This window comes from Vulpes vulpes, chromosome 12 (assembly GCF_048418805.1).
Source record: "Vulpes vulpes isolate BD-2025 chromosome 12, VulVul3, whole genome shotgun sequence".
Lineage (NCBI taxonomy): Eukaryota > Metazoa > Chordata > Mammalia > Carnivora > Canidae > Vulpes > Vulpes vulpes.
In genome coordinates, this window is record NC_132791.1 from 56,235,287 (window position 1) to 56,256,228 (window position 20,942).

Sequence of the window (20,942 nt, forward strand, 5' to 3'; positions counted from 1 at the left end):
TTATAAACTCTTGGGGCCTGATAAGAAACAGAACTATGGAAACTGAAAATGCAAAATAGACCATCATGGGAATTAAATTGGTAGTCAAACATGTTTCTTTAATCTACCACTCTACCAACTCAAATTTGGACGCAAATTTGAAGTGGTATTTGTAAATATGTCTTGTCCATTTTCCCCTGACCACTTCAAAGCATCTACCCTGGCAGAGTTTTTGAGCCATCATTATATTTCTTAAAGCTCAAATTTAATATTTACAGGGATGAAAATCTGCTGTAATCCTGACCTACATACAGTCAACGTAAGTAGAAGAAATTAAAGCACATTAAAAAATACTATAAAGATTTCTTGTACATCCCCCTACATTATCATTCAAAACCAAAGATTTAAATATAATGACTTGGATATTGTTACTTTTTATTTCATGAGCCAAGTTTTTCCAGAACAACAGTTGCAATGAGGCATTCATAAATGTTTGCTTCCTAAAACGACACCAAGTCCACATTTGCTTTCATATTAAATTTCATCAATTCTACAATGCTATCAGTTTTGTAACATATCCCTATGTAAGCACTGCTAAAATGTGTAAAATTATCTACTGGCATTAAATAAATACAAATTTTCTATCTTTTATAAGTCTTCTTCATATCATTAATGACAAATACATTACCTAAGGGCCTTTATTTTCCTAACATTTTCTGAGTAATGATTCCAATAGCTGGAAGACATTTGTCTATAGTCATATTACCAAAGAAAGCATATTGCTTTGGTTTTTTAATAAAAGGCATTATACTGGAAATCTTGGCTCTGTTTAAATAAACATATAATTATTTGGATATAAATTTATATTTAGGGAATAACTCTGTGACTAAAATCTACTTCTTGAAAATGTTGATTTGGGTTTTCTAAGCTTGTTTGGACTTGTTTATTTTATTTCAACCTTGACCCTAACAACTTTGGTCTTCTCCACAGCAATGGGACAATATGAAGCAATACTGAAGTATGATACCTAGATTCACATCCTAATTGTGCAAAGACACTAATTATATATATATCTTATTTGTGTAACTCCAAATGAATGGCTTTCCTTGCTCTCATAAATCCTTATGAATCTTAAATCTTGTACATTATAATATGAGCTATCAGTAGCTAATTCTGCTCCTTATTAATCAATACAGTGTTCAAAACATCCCCTAATGACTGTTCTAGTAATAATAATTTATAGATAGCTAAAAAGCTTTTAGGATGGACTCTCTCCCCAAATTGATTTTTAAACACATTTCCTATCAAAGTCCAGCACTCTGTTGATATTAATAATCTGATCCTAAAGATTTTATAGGAATGCAAAGAATAAAGAAAGCCAAAATATTTTTTAAAAAGAAATCAAACTTGAAGTTCCCAAATTCAAAACATATTACAAAGCTACATAAATCATGATGTCATAGTACTGATATTTATAGAAAGAACAGTATTGGTAATTCAAAAGTAAACTTGTATTTTTGTTGACTTTCAACGAAAGCCCAATGGCATTTCATGAGGAAAGAATAAACTTTCTAGTAAATGGTGTTGAGAGAAAATTCGATATATACATGCAAAGAGATTAATTTGAATCCCGACCTCACACTATACACAAAAACTCAGAATAAATCATAGACCTAAATATGAAAACTGAAAGAAAACCTATGCAACCAAAAGGAAAAAGTCTATGCAACTCTAAGTTAGATGCAGAGTTCTTAGACACAACACCAAAAGTACACCCAATAAATAAATGATAAACTGGATTTTTTTTCAAAATTTATAAAAATTAACTTTAGAAGACACCATTAAGAAACTGAACAGAAATGCACAGACTAGAAAGAAAACAGCAGTAAATCATACATCTGACAAAACATTTACATCCAAGTATATAAAGAACACTTAAAACCAAATAGTAGAAAGACAAAAAAAAAAACTAATTTACAATAGGGAAAAGATCTGATTAGATATTCCACCAAAGATGATTTATGATTAGCTATGAGATAGCACATGACAAGATGCTCCATACAGTCATCAGAGAAATGCAAACAATGAGATACCACTGCATGCCCATAGATTAGTTATGATCAAAATAAGACAATAACAGGTATTGTTGAGGATATGGAAAAATTGGAATCCTGCATACTTTCCTGTTGGGAATGTAAACTGGTTATAAAAGAATTAAACGTATATTTACCAAATGACCTAACAATTCCACTCCTAGATGGAAGGAATTCCATCTGCTCCCTGGGAATGAAAACATATACCTACACAATGACTGTTCATATGACCATTATTCATAATAGTGAAAAAGTAGAAGCAATCCAAATGTCCACAACATATGAAGAGATAAACAAAATGTGGTGTTATATAACAAATAGCTTATTAGGGCACTTGAGTGGCTCAGTCAGTTAAGCAACAAACTCTGGATTTCCCCTCAAGTCATTGTCTCGGGGTCATGGGATCAAGCCCAACGTCAGGCTCCACACTCAGTGTGGAGTCTGTTTGTCTGTCTCCCTCCCCCTGCTTATGCTCTCTAATAAATAAAACATTTAAAAATTTTTTTAAAAAAACAATGGCTCATAATCTAGTAAGAAAAAAAATGAACTACTGGTACATGTTACCACATGGAAGAGCCTCAAAAATATTATACTAAGTTTAAAAAGCCAGGCAAGAGACAAAATTTTATATGATTTCATTTATATGAAATATAAAGGCAAATTTATTGAAACAGAAAATAAATTAGTGGTTGCCTGGGACTGAGGGTAGAAACAGAGTGACTGCAAAATGGGTATGAGTGACCACTTAGGGATGATGAAATGTTCTAACACTGGATAGCAGTGATGGTTGCGCAATTCTGTAAATGCACTAAAAGTCACCACACTGTACATTTGGGTGAATTTTGGGCATATAAATCACACCAGAAAAAAAGATAATAGAAAAAAAAAAGCATCATAATATCCTGTATGTTACATTTTAAATAATGATTTACCTTAGAAAACCTGGCTTGGCGTATTCATGAATCTATCTTACTAAGGAGAAATAATTAGATTCTACTAAGAAAAATTTTTGCATAGGAACATTCAATTTAAGATACTGACTCAATGCTTTTTAAAACAATAATGAGAACCACCTATTTTGAACTGACAAAATTCTAACTGGAGATGTACAGTGACACAAGAATTATCCATGTTAATAGACAAAACAGAGGATGCTAAGTTAAATTTATTAAAAGATATTACACATTGTTAGTTATATATAATCGTTACTTCCAAAATAAATGACTCAAACTTTATATTTTGTTGTAATAAAATTCTGAAATGCAATGTACTCTACCTGCAAGCATACAACCAGAGTCATAAAACAACACATAGACTCTGCTAATTATATACAAATTTCTCAGTCAATAACTGAACTGCCCATCTATGAACAGGGTACACGAAAATATCTGCTGATAATATAAAACTTTTATAATGAAAATGTACTTCCTACATTTCACTCATCTACACTGGAATCCAAGTAATAATGGAAATACACCATTTGCACTTATCAGATTAGTTGATAGATAGATTTATCTGCCTGGCCATTCCTCTTAGCAGGTTTATGTGTTTCCACTGTTATTGTAATGAGCTTTACAGGACTCACAACATCCAAGTTCACAGAATGTGAATGAGTAGATAAGACTTGTTATTTTATTTCTTGTTAGTTATTTCTGCCATTTGAGCTAGCTTACCATTTAATAAATTTTAATTAAAAATTTTACATAATAATAAATAATACATTTTTTTATGCTTCAGTCTTCATTTAGCCACATCTAAACTGGCTGCCAAGGTAGACTCCTTTCAATCTGAAGGTATGTTCCTTCCTTTGTTGCTGATAAACTTTATTTCATTACAATATCTATTGTGAAACAGCAGGAGTAGGTCTACTGTTACATTACCCATGAAACTGTTGATGACAGTTGGAGGTAACTGAACTTTGTTGACTTCCAAATTCCAGAATGGGAAGCAAGTTTCAATTTCTATATACTTTTCTACGTAAAGAGCAGAAAAATATTCATAACAGCATTAAGGTCCCATGATATCACCTCCTGACTAGCTCACATTTATAACTTATTGAATAAGGTCTTGAAATCCATAAAATCCTTTCCAGCTCAATGAGATCTGAGTGGGCTCCTGGGGTAAAGGTAAAGACAGAAGGTATCCAAGTTCACTATAGGAGCTAAAAAGGATTATTAAAATCCATCCACCTAGGGTATAAAATTTGGTGGATATAACTCTAGCTATTAAAGATTGTGAGTGCTGGAATTTTCAAGGCCACTCAAAATTTAAATTTTAGTTAGTAACCATATAATGGAACATTGGTTTCATAAGCAGAATTCAGTGATTCATCATTTACATACAACACTCAGTGCTCATCATAAAAAGTGCCCTCCCTAATACCCATCACCCATTCAACTCAACCTTCAACTCCCTTCCTGCACCAACTCTCAGTTTGTTCTCTACCATTAAGAGTCTCTCTTATGATTTGCTTCCCTTTCTCTCTCTCTTTTCTTTCTTTTTCCCTTCCCATATGTTCATCTGGTTTGTTTCTTAAATTCCCAGTGGCTACCCTCAAATTTTAGCTTGCACAAGAATTACCTTGGATTCTTTATAAATGCATTTCTTGGATCTGAGGCCCAGACTGGGATTCTGATTTAAATGAGAATTCCCAACTCTCTCAACCTCACCCCTACCATCATGATTTTGACAAAGCTGTCTGCACACTAGACTTTAAGAAAAAAAGCACCCAGAAGCATGAGCAAAGAACCAGTGATGTGAGCTCACTGCAGAAAGTGGTCATATATTTTACATGAAGCATTGCAGAAGAGGAAAAAAAGAAAAAAACTAAGGTAAAACATTTTTATGTGCTTGTGAAGAAAAAAAACAAATGTTTAGATCTTATTATTTTATTTTTAATGGCAAGCAACAGGAAAGCAGAAAATGTTAAATAATGCTAAAATTGGCCTGGGCTCATCAGCTCCATTTCTTGATCATCTGAGTTAAAGCCTCAACAGTTAATAATTTATTGCAGATATATGCATGTTAATTATGAAATGAAATCAAGTTTCTCTTGTTGGAAAAGTCAAATACTAAACTCTAACCCCCAGGGACCTTCTCAACACCGCCACGCAATAATTCTGTACAAATATCTGGGTAGCACTAAAATGGCTTAGTTCCTATTTTCTCACTTCTCTCAGTCTAGGGCTTGGCATGAGAATAAAGATGAGATGGAGACAAGATGATGTGCTCACTATGGCTGCACCCTAAATGCACTCTGAAGCAAGTTATGGTCCTTGTTTCACTAAGGGAATCTTAAAATTTTCTTTCAGGAAATCCCCCAAATCATAATCCAAGAGGGACTACTGATTGTCCCACTGCCTCAAAATATGCGAAGATTACTTTTCTAAGGTAAGACACTTCCCATCGATCGGGAACCTAGAACTCCTCTGATTATTCTTTACTTTGTACATGTAAAGCCATAAAACCATCTGAGATAAAAATGTAATTGCAATTAAGTGGAAACATTGTGCGTGAGCTTAATACAAATGTGCTGTTTTAGTGTTGCATAAAAAAAAAAATACTTTAAAGCTCTTGTCAAGAATTTCCCGAATGTAAAAAGTATATCATACTATGATTCAGCTAACAAATTTCAATAAGTAATTATTTAATCAGCAAATATTATTAAACAAAATTTCTTCTCATAAAATTGCTTCATGCCTGAATTCTCTCAGGATACTAAGACATAGATTAATACATGATTAAAGATTTTATTGACTTTAAATGTTCAATGTCAATCAATCAGCATGATGATTCTTATAAGATTATTTTTTAATTAGAATTCACCGTATCCTTGCCTCAAATAAGAACAGAGTTATCTGCACTTTCTACATACAAAAACTTCTCATGTGTCACCGGGAGCAGAACCATAATCATACACACTATTCTGAATTTTAAACCAGAAAACCATAAAATGCCTTAAAGAGACACACTCTTCAGTTGATAAAGAGACACTGAACACTGATTAAATCAGAGAATTATGATGGACACAGGTAGGACAAGAAGCTGAAGCAAAAAAACAGTTGCTTAAAATTGTCAATATATTGAAGCAAGGAATTACTTCTTTTATCTTTTTGTTCTCTGGGAATTCACACACACACGTAAGTAGCCCACTAATGATGATGGATACTTACAATGTCTTGAAAATAACATTGCAATGAATAGGCTTATATGTAAATCTTTTGCAAAGATATGAATATTCCTGCAAAGCAGGGTAAGCACTTTTACAATTTAGTACATATAATACAAAAGTCTCTACCAATTTGCTCTCCTGTTAAGATTAAGGACTCCCAAAGCATTCCTCCTGGATATTGTCAATTTGCATAATCTGTGCCAACCTAATTAACCAGAAATGATGTTTGAAAAAATCTGCTTTTACTAGTTTACCAATAATCTTGAAAACAATTGCAAAAGTTTATTTGATATTTATATTTCCTTTTCAGCATATACACTAAAAAGTGACTATCTATAGATAGTAAGTTTACAGATGACTTACTTTATATGTTTTCCTAACTTTCTATACTCAGCATGTATCATTTTGTTATTAACATTTATCTTTTTAAAAAACTAATCAAAAAGAGTTCTGGAAAGCAATGAAAAAGACTAAAAATCTAATAGCACAATGAATAGAGGATACGAATGGTACATTTACAGCAAAGGAACTAAGAATAAAAATATGAAAAGATGCTCAGCCTCACAAAAAAATACCCCAAAACTGTCAATTAAAACTACATTTCTTTGCCTATTAGATTTCACAAACATCAACCTCTTTAATAACACCCATGTTGGTAAAAGCATAGGGGAAAGACATACTCTCAGACTCTTCTGGCCTGTTGAGTAGAGTGGCACCATCTCTGTCGGGTACAATCAGGCACCATCGTTCCAAATGACCAATACGGCATGCCCTTTGACAAATATTTACATTACAGAAGCAAACTGGCATATCTACAGAGTTCTACTTATTTAGCACTGTTCATAATAGGAAAATACTTAAACTGATCAAATGTATATCAACAACAAACTGATGAAGTAGATTACGGAACATACCTGCAATCAGGTATAAAAGGGAACTATCATGAAAAGAAAGAGGGATCTCTTTGTGCACTCATATGTGATCATCTCACATGTGCATGCATTTGTGTCTATGTATAAATAATGTAGGCTTAAACACTATACATTTACATATACATATCTGCTTATGCATCAACTGCTTCTAGATCACACACTAGAAACTAATAACCCTAGCTAGTGTTATTAGCAACATCTAGGAGGGAATATAACAATGACTGGAAAAAGGATGTTGGGGGAAGACTTTTTCATTGCATACCTCTCTGGAGGTTCTGTTTGGTAAAGTTTGAGTTCTTATGATTTTGGATTTTTTGTGTTTTTGTTTTCTTTTTTAAAGATTTTAATTTTTTGTTCATGAGAGACACACAGAGAGAGGCAGAGACACAGGCAAAGGGAGAAGCAGGCTCTCTGAAGGGAGCCCGATGTGGGACTCAATCCCGGACTCCGGGATCATGCCCTGAGTCAAAGGCAGATGCCCAATTGCTGAGCCACCCAGGCATCCCAAGTCCTTATAATTTTGAAAATGATTTTGCTTTGCTTTTAGGTTTGAATGGTAGTTTGGCTCTTAACTCACAAAACAAACCAAGAGTTACTGGAGGGAAGGTGGGCGGGGGAATGGGATAAATAGGTGATAGGTATTAAAGGGGGCACCTGTTTTTTTTAAAAAAAAAGATTTTATTTATTTATTCATGAGAGAGACACACACACACACACAGAGAGAGAGGGAGAGAGAGAGAGGCAGAGACACCGGCAGAGGGAAAAGTCCATGCAGGGAGCTGGACATGGGACTCGATCCTGGGTCTCCAGATCAGACCCCAGACTGAAGACGGCGCTAAACTGCTGAGCCACCGGGGCTGCCCATGGGCACCTGTTTTGATGAGCACTGGGTGTTGTATATCTAAGTGATGAATCACTAAATTCTACAACTGAGACTAATACTACACTGTATGTTAACTAACTAGAATTTAAATAGAAACTTGAAAAAAAAAATGAATGGTAGTTGGGCTAAGTCAAAATCACATTTCCTCAGATCTCTAAAACTATCAACTGATGATCCTCTAGTGTCTGACACTCATTCCATTAGGAATAATCATTCTTTTATTAAACTTGTAGAATTTTCACTTTGACTTTCTAATATTTCCCCATAATATGTCTAGGTATAGGTCTCTACTTAAATGACTGTGAGCTTGGTGAGTCATCCTTTGATGTGAAGGTGCATGTCTTTCTTTATCTCTGGAAATTTTATTACGATACTAAAAAAAAATTCTGTTAATCTCTACCTAACCAATAATAGTTATAGCAGCCAAATCAAGTCAAATTACTGAATTAAATAATTCTCTATACACACCACCTAGAAAATATGATCACTGAGGCATGCAACATGCGGAATGCACACAGCTAGTAGATTACTCCCTTGTCTTGCTCCAAGCAATTATTTTCACCAATTGGCCTGTATGTTTACCAAGAAACAATTACATTTGCTTGAACATACATAGGTATGACATTTTGTAGTCATGTAACTTAATCAATAACTAAGTATTAAACAAACAGGGAAATACAAATGCAAAACTGTTTATTTGAAAATTTTGGAAAGACTCCTGAAAGCTAAGTTTTTATGCTCTCGTTTTTTTGGGATGAAACAAGTGTAAAAGATTTAAAATTTTTAAAAGTTGGGACACCTGGGTGGCTCAGCGGTTAAGCTTCTGCCTTAGGCTCAGGGTGTGATCCCGGGGTCCTGGGATCAAGTCTCGCATCAGGCTCCATGCATGGAGCCTGCTTCTCTCTCTGCCTGTGTCTCTGCCTCTCTCATGAATAAATAAAATCTTTAAAAAAAATTAAAGTCCAGGATGCTACACACAAATTATGTTTGAATTTATCTTTAGCTTTTCTTCCAAATACAGAAACCTATATTGGAAATTGGTCTGTATGCCTGATGGGTAAGGCTCACCTGTAATACCAGTTATCTGGCCTCACATCCAAAGTTTGGTGGATAAATATATATACTGGTGATTTAAATTAGGTTCAAATGTTTAGGGTACACTGCATGCATTTTAAAAATTCTATCCATGGGACACTTGGGTGGCTCAGTCTAGGAAGTGTCTCCCTTCTACCTTTGGCTCAGGTCATTAACCTGGGGTCTTGGGATGGAGCTCCCCTGGGGTCTTGGGATGAGGCTTCATGCTCAGTGGGGAAACCTGCTTCTCCCTCTCCCCTTGCCCCTCCTCCCTTGCCCATGCTTACTCTCTCACACACTCAGTCTCTCTCTCAGATAAATAAAATCTTTTTAAAAATTTAAAAATTTTTAAACATTAAAAACAAATATTCTATTCTGTCCTTTATAAATGGGCAGAGGTTAATAATCAGATATGAGCTCAAACATTACTGTATCAGGATGTTTATCATGGAGTTATCAAAGTGAAGAATTGGAACATATATTACACTACACTCACACAAACAAAATTCTATCCTTTCACTTATTTTTAAGAGTTAACTGCTATTGGATAAATGTGAATCATCCAGATCTATGATACACGGCTCACAACTTTTCTTTCATACCGTGGATGCATTTGTCCTTTATATTATGCTCTGGGAGAATTTCTGGGCCTGATCTTCTAGATCAGAAATTTACCTGTCAGTTCACTGATGGAGTTTTTTAGTTCCAATGATCACTTATTTTTAGGTCTATTATATCCACTCATCTTTTTCTAGATAGCAGCTGTTGCTGTATTTTTTAATTTATTTTTTCCATAAATATATATCCGCTCTTATACTTCTGTTGACCTATCCATTTGTTCTATTAATTTTGTTGCTTCATATATTAACTAGCCAGGGTTTGATGACTCCTTTATATGCTTCATTTTCTTAAAAGTGTGACATTCTTGGATGTCAGCTCACACCTTTTTGGTTTCCCTGCTCACCTATCTGTTGTGACTCCTCCAGTTATTTGATGAAAGAGATGGGACCTTCTGCTCGCTGCAGGGAGCTAAGAGATCTTTTGGAGGGGAGATGCTGGGTCCTATGGTGTCACCAACATGCCTGGGAAAGCTGTGCTTTTATCCTCTCTGTTCTTGCCTAGGCACAGACATTTGGATTCTACCGCTTGCCATAACTGGACATGAGAAAAAGCCAAAACCACTTGTGCTCCCTGTATTCCTGCTCCCTGCATGTCCGTCAGTACTTCTGGTATAGCCCCCACCATTCACAGAAGTTTCCTAATGTCTCTGTGTTTTCCATTAATCCAATCCAAAACTGTTTTCACTCTTTCAGGAGATATTCAGCATGTCTGAGGTACTAATGGCATTCTTTTATAATATTGCTTTAGATTTATTTAGAAGATCTTCTCTGTTGCTCCTAAGATGGGGCTTGAACAAAGAAGGTAGATGTGTGAGGTTAGTCTGCAATCTTTACTTTTTTCATTTGGATGTTGATTCTATTTTTTTCCTGGTTCTGTTAGTGCACAACCCTTCCCCTCAACCCTGTCTCCTCACTCTCCCTCCTGCTTTAGTACTAGTATCTGACAAGCGCCCTGTCCGAAATGGATACCCTCAACCCTGTCTCCTCACTCTCCCTCCTGCTTTAGTACTAGTATCTGACAAGTGCCCTGTCCGAAATGGATACCCTAAAATATTTAACTGTTCAAAACTTGCTGTGGCATTGGATACTGTGATTCAAAAAAAGGACTAAACTGCCTCCCAAAATTGAATTTACACAGGACTGCATATTCTGTATAAAGAACTAAACAAAATGACTACTGTATGCAACTTAAAAATTAAGGGGGTAAAGTTTTAGTAGTCATTCTTTATCATCCTGGAAGGATAATCCAAATATTAACGATAACCATTTCAACAGTCCATTTAAAAGGAACCAAAGGCAAGGTGTGTACTTTCTAGTTTATCCTGCTTAGGTGTGTGTGTGTGTGTGTGTGTGTTTGTGTGTATTTTTTTTTTTTTTATATTTTATTTATTTATTCACGAGAGACAGAGAGAGAGGCAGAGACACAGGCAGAGGGAGAAACAGGCTTCTCGCAGGGAGCCCGATGTGGGACTGGATCCTTGGACCCCGCGATCATCCCCTGAGCAGAAGACAGATGCTCAACCGCTGAGCCACCCAGGCGTCCCAGGTGTGGTTTTTAAAACAACAACAACGAACTACAGTGTTAGTTTTGAGCCAAGGAAATTGTTGCACTCTTTCATAAAATTTTTTTTTGTATTTTAATTTTTAGAGATGGTTATTTAAAACATAATGAAGTGCTGTATATGCTGTATTTTGCTCAGTTATTTTTATTGAGTGCCTACTCAAAACCAGGTATCTTACAATGTTGTGGAAATAAAAAGAAATAAGTAGTAAGAAGATACCATCAAAGTATTTGGGACAAACCTACATTTGTACCTATCTCAAGCTACTCTATTTCCCTGCTTCCATCTGTCACTGGCAAGCCAGGATGGAAGCTCCTTGAAACATAAGTCAAGGCTTTTTCATCTCCTTTTTGTATTCTCCATATCTGCACAGTGCCTTGCTCAGAGGACTTGCTCAACAAATGTTTAATTGCTTAGTATTGGGATAGTTATGTGACTACGGGATCTAATATGTGGCTCAAATAAGATTACTGTTCAGTATTACACACTAATGAGGGAAACAGAAAGAACACTTCATACATCAATGTCTAGACATATAAATACAATTTGTGCGTTTTATAAACAGGAAAAATGAAATCCAGAAAGTTTAAGTACTTTGGAGAGGCAGCACCTGACCATGTACCCAAAATATCTATTCTAGCACTTTTGCTTTCACAGCACGAATCAGATTAATATCTGGAGGATGAACGGGCCAACCTTAGAAATGTTTACCACCTTGCAAAACTGGATAGTTGATAAAAGATTTCCAGTTGCAAAACTGGATCTGTCTCCTTTGATAGAGACTTTTGGATCTTTTCAAATACAAAATAATCCAAAAGGTGTTGAGGAGTTCAGGCACCAGGAGACAAAACCAACTGCTGAGAGAGGAAAGGGGAAGGCACACTTAGCTATCTACTCTCTTCTAGGCAACTAACCACCAGAAAGCTTTCACTTCCTGAGAAGAAAAGCAGTTGCTGTTATAAATAAGTCACCGCCACAGAAAGTCATTATGATTCCTCACATTAGAAGCAGAATATCACAGAATTCTGGAAATACAGAAGAGCAGTGTGTAGCCCTATGATAATCAAAAGTTAGGAAAAGCCCATACTCCAGCAGACAAGGCTTTGGAGGTCTGTTCTCACCAGATCATTTCTCCCTATTGTACCTTCTGGCTTCATCACAGGAGATCCTGATTTTCATTTCCCTGATAGGCCTGCAATTTTACATCTTCAGCATCATCCCTCGGCCTAAAACACTCTTCAGCCTTGTTCTGCCCAGGGAAAGCCTCCTCATGCTTCAAAAGCCAGTTCAACCCTGCTTTGGGAAGCCTTGCCCAACTCCCCAGGCTGGACTTTACCTCAAGCACAAGATTTGGTTCAGCACATCACCGTCCCATGGATACCTGTGTCATAACCACTTGTGTATGATGTCTTTGTCCTCATCTGTAAGTCCCCAATGCAAGATGTAGGATACATTTAACATGTAATAGAATTTCAATTCTATCCTCCAGGTTTTAATTAAAGCATCCAATTCTCTCATTTAACTAATGAAAACTGAAGCCCAGAGAGGTAAGGGACTTGTCAATTGTCAGGGAACAAGCCAATGTCAGAGCTCAGATAACAAACTCTGCTCCCTTTCCTAATCCACTCTCATAAGGGAAAAAGGGCTGGCATGGTAGAGGCTGGAGTAACAAACCCACTCTTCTTGGCTATCTGCCTAACTTTTTACTCAAAAGTCTGACTGCTATACTGTATTGCTGGCAACGTCAGATTTCCTCAATAACAAAGACTTCCCAGTTCAGAACATATACATATGTGGCTAATAGGAAAAGTGAGCAAAAGTCCAACATGATAAACAGGGAGGTATGTCAAACTCCTATTCAGTCTATGAAAAACCTACTCATAATTCTAACTTTGCTCCCTTAAGTATGGAGAGAAGGCATAGCTCATTTGGAAAATCTGACCAAAAGCCCACATTTCAACACAGTGAAATGCTTTATCCCCTATTGCTTCTACCACACCAGGAACGTTCTATATGTAATTATTTAATCCCTGGCCAAAAACTAGTGGACAATGAAATCCCCACAAAATGTTTCCCCCAGTGAAGTGTTCAAACACCAGTTCCACAAAAAACATTTTTAAAAGCTTTTCGTGTATTTTTTCCATGCCAACTTTTTTCACTCATGGCTAAAAATGTCCACATTTGAATATTCATCATTATGAGCATCTGGTAAAATATAGCCCTGTCCAGCAATTTACATCATTGGACCATGAGACCTTAGGAGGGCATAGGTAAAAATTTCCAGTTTCATTTTGTCTGGATTTTTGACCATCTTTTTCCATTTCATGGCTTTGGGTGGCTTTGATTGTGTGGCTATTTTCTGCTCTCCATTACTATTGGGTTTTTCTACAAATGAGCAGGTTGCTTTCAGACAAGTCCTTGTGGATTTCATCCATGGCTCACCAGAAACAGCAAAATGAGGCCACAAATCACATGAGTGTTTTCAACATCTTGTGGGTTTTGCCTTAAACTAGTCATAAAGGCCACAATGATGATGGCGGTGTAATAAATGTGAAGGTACTTAATGCCTCTGAACTGTACATCTAAAAATGGTTAAATTAAATGGTAAATTTTATGTTATGTATATACTCTACCACAAAGTAAAGGCCAACTTACAGGAGGGAACAATTATTCCCAAACCTGGGTCAGGACAGAGGAGAGAAAATCCAAGTATGATCTCTATTGTTCAGATGGAGCAAATGGCTTTTCCTTTCCCCTTCCAACAGGCCTCTCAGCAAGACTCCCACCCCTACTACTTTCTACAGTGGAGTGGAGAGGAGAAAAGCCAACTACTGCCAAGTAAAATATAAACCTCAGAAAAGAAAAAGTTAACCCAGAGAACCATGACCCTTTGCATACTGAGTCCTAAGGTCATTCATCCGTCCACAGCTCCCACAGACTCCTTCTCCGCTCCTGTCGCTCACGGAACACTGAACAGGTGTCCAGTGTGGCTGTGCATGTGTTTAAATTCTAGACAGCTGTCAGATTGCAATTCCCTAGAGAACTGTTCTGACTACTTTGAAGTAGGACGTGGAAAAAAAAAAAAATGGAGATAATAAATGCAGGACCTGGGGGTGGGGGCAGAGAGGGAGTGAGAGCCTGCAGTGAGCAGATTGGTTGTCTTCCAAACTCCTAAAAGACACCACGTGGTGGGCTTATTTTGGAAAAGAGAAAGAGGTAAAGCCAGTGGGAAGAGTTACCAGGAGACAGTGTGATGCACTATTCAGAAGAAACGTGTAACCGCGCAGGAGAAGGCTGCTGACCCAGCCAGTTAGCCTTCAGATGCACTGAGAGGCGCTGGAGATGTGGTACGGGAGGTGAAGGGAGGTAAAGCCCACAGGCAAGGCTGCCGCGTGCTGGAGGCGAGGGTCAAGTTCAGGGCGACGGCTCTGGGCCGGGATGAGGCGCCTGCAAACCGGGCGGGCGGACTGCGGAGAGGGACGAGTGGCGGGAAGGCGGAGGGCAGGGCGAGGAAGGGCGCTTACCAGGCCACCTCCACAGGTGCTGAAAGAGGCCAGCGAGCCGGGGTGCCGCAGCACCGCCCCGGTGTAGAAGCAGGAGGCGTCGGGCGGCGCCGGGGGGCGCGGGGCGGCAGTTGCCCGCGCGGGGCCGGGGCCCGGCCGCTGCTCCACCGCGAAGCGGGGCGCCAGGAAGCGGCCGTCTCTCCGGAGCAGCAGGTACAGGTCCCGGGAGAAGGCCGGGATCCGCAGCAGTACCTCGTCGCCGTCCGGCTCCGCTTCCCGGGCCGGGGGAGGAGACGGGGGTGGCTGCGGGGGCGGCGGCTGCCACGAGGCCGCGGATCCCCGCGGCAGCTCCTGAGATTCGAACTCCTCGTCCTCCTCGGCCGCCGGCGGCGCGGGGGCCCGCGGCTGGGGCCGGGGCCGGGGCTCGGCCTGGCCCTCCGCGGGCTCCGCGGGCTCCGCGGGCTCCCCCGGCGGCGCCGGGGCCACGGAGCGCACCTCGCGCGAGCTGCCGGCCGCCTGCGCCCGGGCGCCGCCGCCGCCCCCCGCGCCGCGCGCCCAGCCCGGGTCCGCGCTGCCCCCGCTGCCGCCGGCCGCGTCCACGGGCTCCCGGCGCCAGAGTGCAGGAAACACGACTTCCCACTCCTCGCGGTCGGGGGCGAACTGCAGCCCTGCGGGCGGGGCAGACAGAGAAGTGCGGGGCTTAACGTGCCGCGGTTCCAGTAGCACAAGCATCCCCGGGCTCACGCTCGGCTCAGACTCGGGGCTCTCGGGCGAACGCGCTGGAGACCACCCGTCTAGCCCCCCGAGCTCCTGCCACCCCCGAAGCCCTGCGATCGCATTACAGACCCCAGCATTTTCAAACTAAAAGTACGATTACATGGGGGAGGGGTGAAGGAGTGGGGCAGCGAAGTTTGGTGACAGCGCTTACTCTGTCGGAGGGAAGCCGGTGCAAAGACGCCAACACGGCTCAATTACTCTCTTAAGTAAGTGTCAGAGCGAAGCATCGCCACCGAATCGCTGCACTTCCTCACTTTCCTCCAGGTGGCTGTAAACGTACCTTTTTGCAAACACTAACTGCTCTCAGCAGCGGGAAGCCAATCATCATCCCACGATGTTTAGAATGAGGTCGAGAGAAGTGCATGTCGCTGGGCGAGCCTGACCCCCTCGTCTGCACCCGCACGCTCCCTTTGCCTTTAACTGCTGCCCGCGGAGCCCCGCTCGCCGCGCACCGGCTGCACCAGCCCAGCCTACCCGTGCGTTCTCGGCTTCCGCTAGGGAAGCTGGAAAAAGCGAGCCGCAAGCCTCGGAAGAACTTACCTGAAACGACCCCATTCGCTAGGACCCCCAGCTGGTAAAGGAGGCAGCAGCAGCAGACGTGTGTGAGGCGCATCTCGCGGCTCGTCCCGGGACCGCGCTCCCGCGGCCGCGGCTCCTCGCCCCGCGCGCGCCTCCTTGCGCGATCCACCGCGGGCGCCGCCGCCTCCCCGGAGCGCAAGGAGGCCGGGCGCGAGCTGGCCCAGGCCCTTTGTCTGCCGGGGGTGGGGGGGGGGGGGGGGAGGAGCGGGGGCAGGCAGCGCTCCGGCTCCCTGGCGAATTAGGTGAGGCGTCTATTTGCCGTGTCCCGGACGCTGCGCGAGTTTCCGGAGCCCCAGAGGGTAGACCCAAAGCTGAGGCGCGAGGCGGGCAGTGCTGCCTGGGGACCGGCGGAGGACCGCCCCGCGCGGCAGCCCCGCCGCGGTGTCCGAGCCGTGGCTCGCCGCCTGCGCCCGCGCGGCACTGCCAGGGGCTGTTCCCGGCAGCCCGGGGAGCCCAGCTCCGCACGCGGCTCGGGGCGCGCTCTTACCCGGAGAGGCGCGGGCGGGAGTCAGTGGCGGGATGAGGAGGAGGCACGGCCGGCGAGGTGGGTGTGGAGGAGGAAGGATTCGAGCGGACCCGACAAGAGAAGGGGAGCCGAGGGGCGCCCGCCCCGGGTGACTGCGGGACAAAGGTCCTGGAACCCCACACACGTGCTTACACACCCAGCTGGGGTGGGGACCCAAATTCCCTCACCTGACTCCTGATTGGCCGCTCTGGGAGGCCCATTTGCATCCTTACCCCGGACGCACTCCCACTCCCCACCCCCTGCCCCCACCCCCAGCGGTGTGCAGGTACAGGCGCCTCCCTGGTCCACCCCACCCCCTAGCGCCCCCCCACCCCCACCATCCTCACATCACACAAAACAAAACTTACTGCCGGCCTGAGCACAAAGCTGTGGCCCCACTTTCCAAAGACCTTTGATTTTTCTATCCATCTTTGTAGGAATTTTCCTAAGCCTGGAGATAATGTAATTCGTCATGGAGTGTGCTTCAAAGGTTCCCAGGACAGTGGACACCCTGACATTTCAGAGCCCCTTATATCACCTTATCTTTCAGGCTTGCCATTCATCACTGCTATCAATTTTCCTTCCCCTCCCCTTCTCTCACTCTCATACATACTCTCTCTCTCTCCCTCTCTCTCTCTCTCATTCTTTCACATAAGGGTGAGATTAAAGGACCTGGCATTAAATATTGTATGCTAAAGATCTCAGATGAGGTGAGATTACTTTGCCTTTCTTACTTTTTTGTACATTAAAATTTTATCTTGGCTACTTCTGTCTTTTGGGGGGAAGTCCCAGCTTAAATATTCTTGCTTCCTTTGTTAGGGATCTTCATAGTACCCACTCCCTTTTGCATACCTCTTCCTTGGCCACATCAAACCTTCCACATCACACTAGAGGGCGATTGATCTAATCTGCTTGCTATTCGCATCCTCTGGACTAGGCCAGTCACCTAGAAATCAGTATTTTCTAAAAATTCCAGCCGTGGGAGATTGATTCCCCACATCCTTTGTTATTTTACCTTCTGTTCCTTGTGTCAAAGGTGACTACTATGCCTTTAAGGGAGGCAGACTATCTTATTTCAAAGGAAAGCCATTGTTTGAATAAGCTGGGTCCTAGAATACTTTCTTTGAGTTGTCCTGAGTTTAAAAACAAACATGAAGACACTCTAGGTGTGTTTGTCAAGAGTGCTCTGTCTCCAAGACCTTGTCTTGTAAAATCTCTAAAACCGGAGCAACTAGGGTGGGTATGGATTTCCAGACATTCAAGAAATATCTGGGTTACTTAGAAACCTACACACTCCTTTTTATGAGACTCAATTATACAGACTTAAAACTAGGCAAGAAATCAAAGTCAGTTTATTTTTAACAAATATAGCAAGTTTTAAGGCAGATGGCTAGTTTTAATGAAACACGTCCACCAGGATATATAACTTGAGTAAAATGTTTCTTATGTAATTTGAACAACAATGATGACAGAAATATAAGACTATAGAAGGAATGGATATTGTCTGTCTTTACTGGAATACGTTTGTGATTCCTTAAAACTAAATGAGCTATATGGTAGCTCAGAATATTCTCAGAAGCACAGATTGCCAATGTAAGTGCCCATCTCTGTGCTTTTTTGTGCCTACTGACCCATGATCCCTTCCAATCCCTAATGGTAGAAATTAATAGTGATTGTTATGGAAAGGTTTGCCTAATTCCTGGCTAGCTCTAATCTTTCTCCCATCTGAAATACTGTTATAACTTATTTGTATATTTTCTAAGACTTCTATAAATCATTTGGTTTTGTGTACATTGTTACATATTTCTTCTACCAGCCTATCTTTTTTTTTTTTTTTTTTTTGGAAAGGTAGGATTTCTTTTATATATCTTTTTAAATTTTTTAAAGATTTTTAAGTCATTTCTATACCCAACGTGGGGCTCACACTCACAATTCCATGATCAAGACTGAGCCCCTCTGCAGACTGAGCCAACCAGGCACCCCTGTTTTATATATATATATATACATAATGTTTTTTAAACAACACCCTGCCTAATTCAATGATTTACACTGAATAGGTGTGGAAATTCTAAAGAGATTCTCTAAGATCGTTTAGAAGATGACAGAAAATGATTTCTGTACGGTATTTCATTCCAATTCCAATTCCTTAATCCAGAATTACAGCGCTAACTCTGGTGGTGATCAGCTACTCTCAGCATGATTTATCTAGCTCACAGAAAGAACAAGCCTAACAGAGAAAGGACTCGTAGGAAGTTATTGTACTCTAACTGAGGAGACTTAGTTGTGCAAGTAAAAGCATCGGTTAAAGTGGGTTTGAGCACGTGAAAGAAAGATTTGGAATTGAGTAAATTGCGCATGGTGAAATCAAGGAGAAAAGGCAAGACTGTGACATGGGTGTGCATGACTAACGTCAGAGGGAAGAAAGGAGCAGCTGGGAAAAATATGTTGCCTAAGCCAGGTCACTACATATGTCACCAGATGGTAGCTAGCATCAACCAAGAATGGCTTTTGTGGGGTGGAGGTAAGTGACAAAGCATCAGAGTAAGTGGAACCAACTGTTCTTATCCACAAGGTGCTCACATGTTGCACTTTATAAACCATGCTTCTCTACAGAGAAAGTTGGCTTTGGTGCCTTCAGCCTTCCTCATTCTCTCGACTCATTGGCCTTAAGCCTCTTACAACCTAAAGCTCATCTTAAATACTTTTCCATACAAAAAAAAATGCTTAAAATATTAAGAAAATACAAATAACCCTTTCACTGAGTTGCATGGAGAGGCTTCTGCACAGGGAGGAGAAATCCAAACAGAGCCCTGAAGATGAGCTGACAAGACACAGCAAGATGACTAGAATTTACAGGCCAGAGTGCCAGAGAAGAGGGAGCAGCAGAGAGAGTTTAATAGTTTTCTACTGCTACATAACAAACTAAGCAATTTAAAACAGTAAACATTTATCATCTCACATCATTTCTAAGGATCTGGAGTCTAGGAGCAGCCAAGCTGAGTATTTCTGGCTCAGGGTCTCTCACAAGATGGCAGTCAAACTCTTGGCCAGAACTATAGTTTCTCAAGAATTAACTGGAGATAAAAGTTCTGTTTTCTAAATCACGTGGCTATTGGCAGGAAACTTGCCACATGGACCTCTCCATCTGGCTATTCATTGCATGTGTTCTCTCAGAACAAGTAATTCAAGACAAAGAGTGTACCCACACTGGCAGCTTTGGTCTTTTTATAACCCAATCTTGAAAATGGCCTACCATTACTTTTGCCATATTCTACTCTTAAGAAGCAAATCACCAGGGTACCTGAGTGGCTCACTTGTTTAAGTGTCTGCCTTCCGCTCTGGTCATGATCACAGAGTCCTGAGATTGAGCTCTGTGCAGGGTTCCCTGCTCGGCAGGGAGTCTGCTTCTCCCTGTGCCCCTCCCCCTCTCCCTGCCTGTTCTCTCTCTCTGTCAAAATAAATACAATCTTTAAAAAAAAAAAAAAAGAAGCAAATCACTAAGTCTGGCTCACACTGAAATGGAGAAATATCAAAGAATTTATGAACATATTTCAAAAACCATCAGAGTGCATTTATGCCCCCTAGCTATAAATTATTTGCATTTCTTCCATGTGCAGAATATACTCATCCCCTCCCAGGGCCCTCAAAAGGCTCATCCTATTAAAGCAGCTTCTCAAAGTCCAGAATCTCACTATCTAAATCACATCAGGTATGCAGGAATGCTTTCAGCATCATTCATTAGCTAGAGCTCCTTGAACTCAGTCTTTCTCCCTCTATAGACCTGTGAAACTAACAGAACAGTATATTTGCCTCCCATACACCCAGCATAGTGCGGTAGAACAGGCAGGGATAGCTGCTGGAGATGTTGTTATTCAAAAGGAATGAAAAGAGGAAGCACAAAGGTGTCACTGGTCCAGAGCAATTCTGAAATCCAAGTAGGAAAATGTTCAAAGTTCCTTAATTACCTCAAAAGTTCTGGGAATAATTCTCCATGGTGCCAGGTCTTCCCCCTAGGAACTGGTTGCTACTCTGAGTGATCCCTCCATTTTCATGAAACATGGTACCCATTTACAAATGATTAGTTTTCTCGGTTGGCTTCCTGATGATAGAACTTATGGATTTAGCAACTCCATATCATTTTATACAGTCTCTACCTCCTTTTTCTCCAGAAATAGTTCTTCACATTTAACTGTTTTTCAAACTTTGCAAGTATTCTGTAAATCTTCATGGGTTTCACTTTCCATCCATGAGACAAAAGCCACAC

The 20,942-nt window shown here is 40.9% G+C and overlaps 1 protein-coding gene across 1 annotated transcript in view; it reads right to left on the reverse strand.

Annotated features, from left to right (window-relative positions):
- Window positions 1-16,321, reverse strand: part of ADAMTS19 (ADAM metallopeptidase with thrombospondin type 1 motif 19) — a 227,368-nt gene extending 211,047 nt beyond the window's left edge. Inside the window, exons 1-2 of the mRNA XM_072728643.1 lie at window positions 16,135-16,321; window positions 14,839-15,485 (exon numbers count right to left, since the gene is read on the reverse strand). Coding sequence (XP_072584744.1) covers window positions 14,839-15,485; window positions 16,135-16,207 — 720 coding nt within the window. The 5' untranslated portion in view covers window positions 16,208-16,321. The remainder of the gene's footprint in view (window positions 1-14,838; window positions 15,486-16,134) is intronic.
- Between the last annotated feature and the right edge of the window lie 4,621 nt (window positions 16,322-20,942).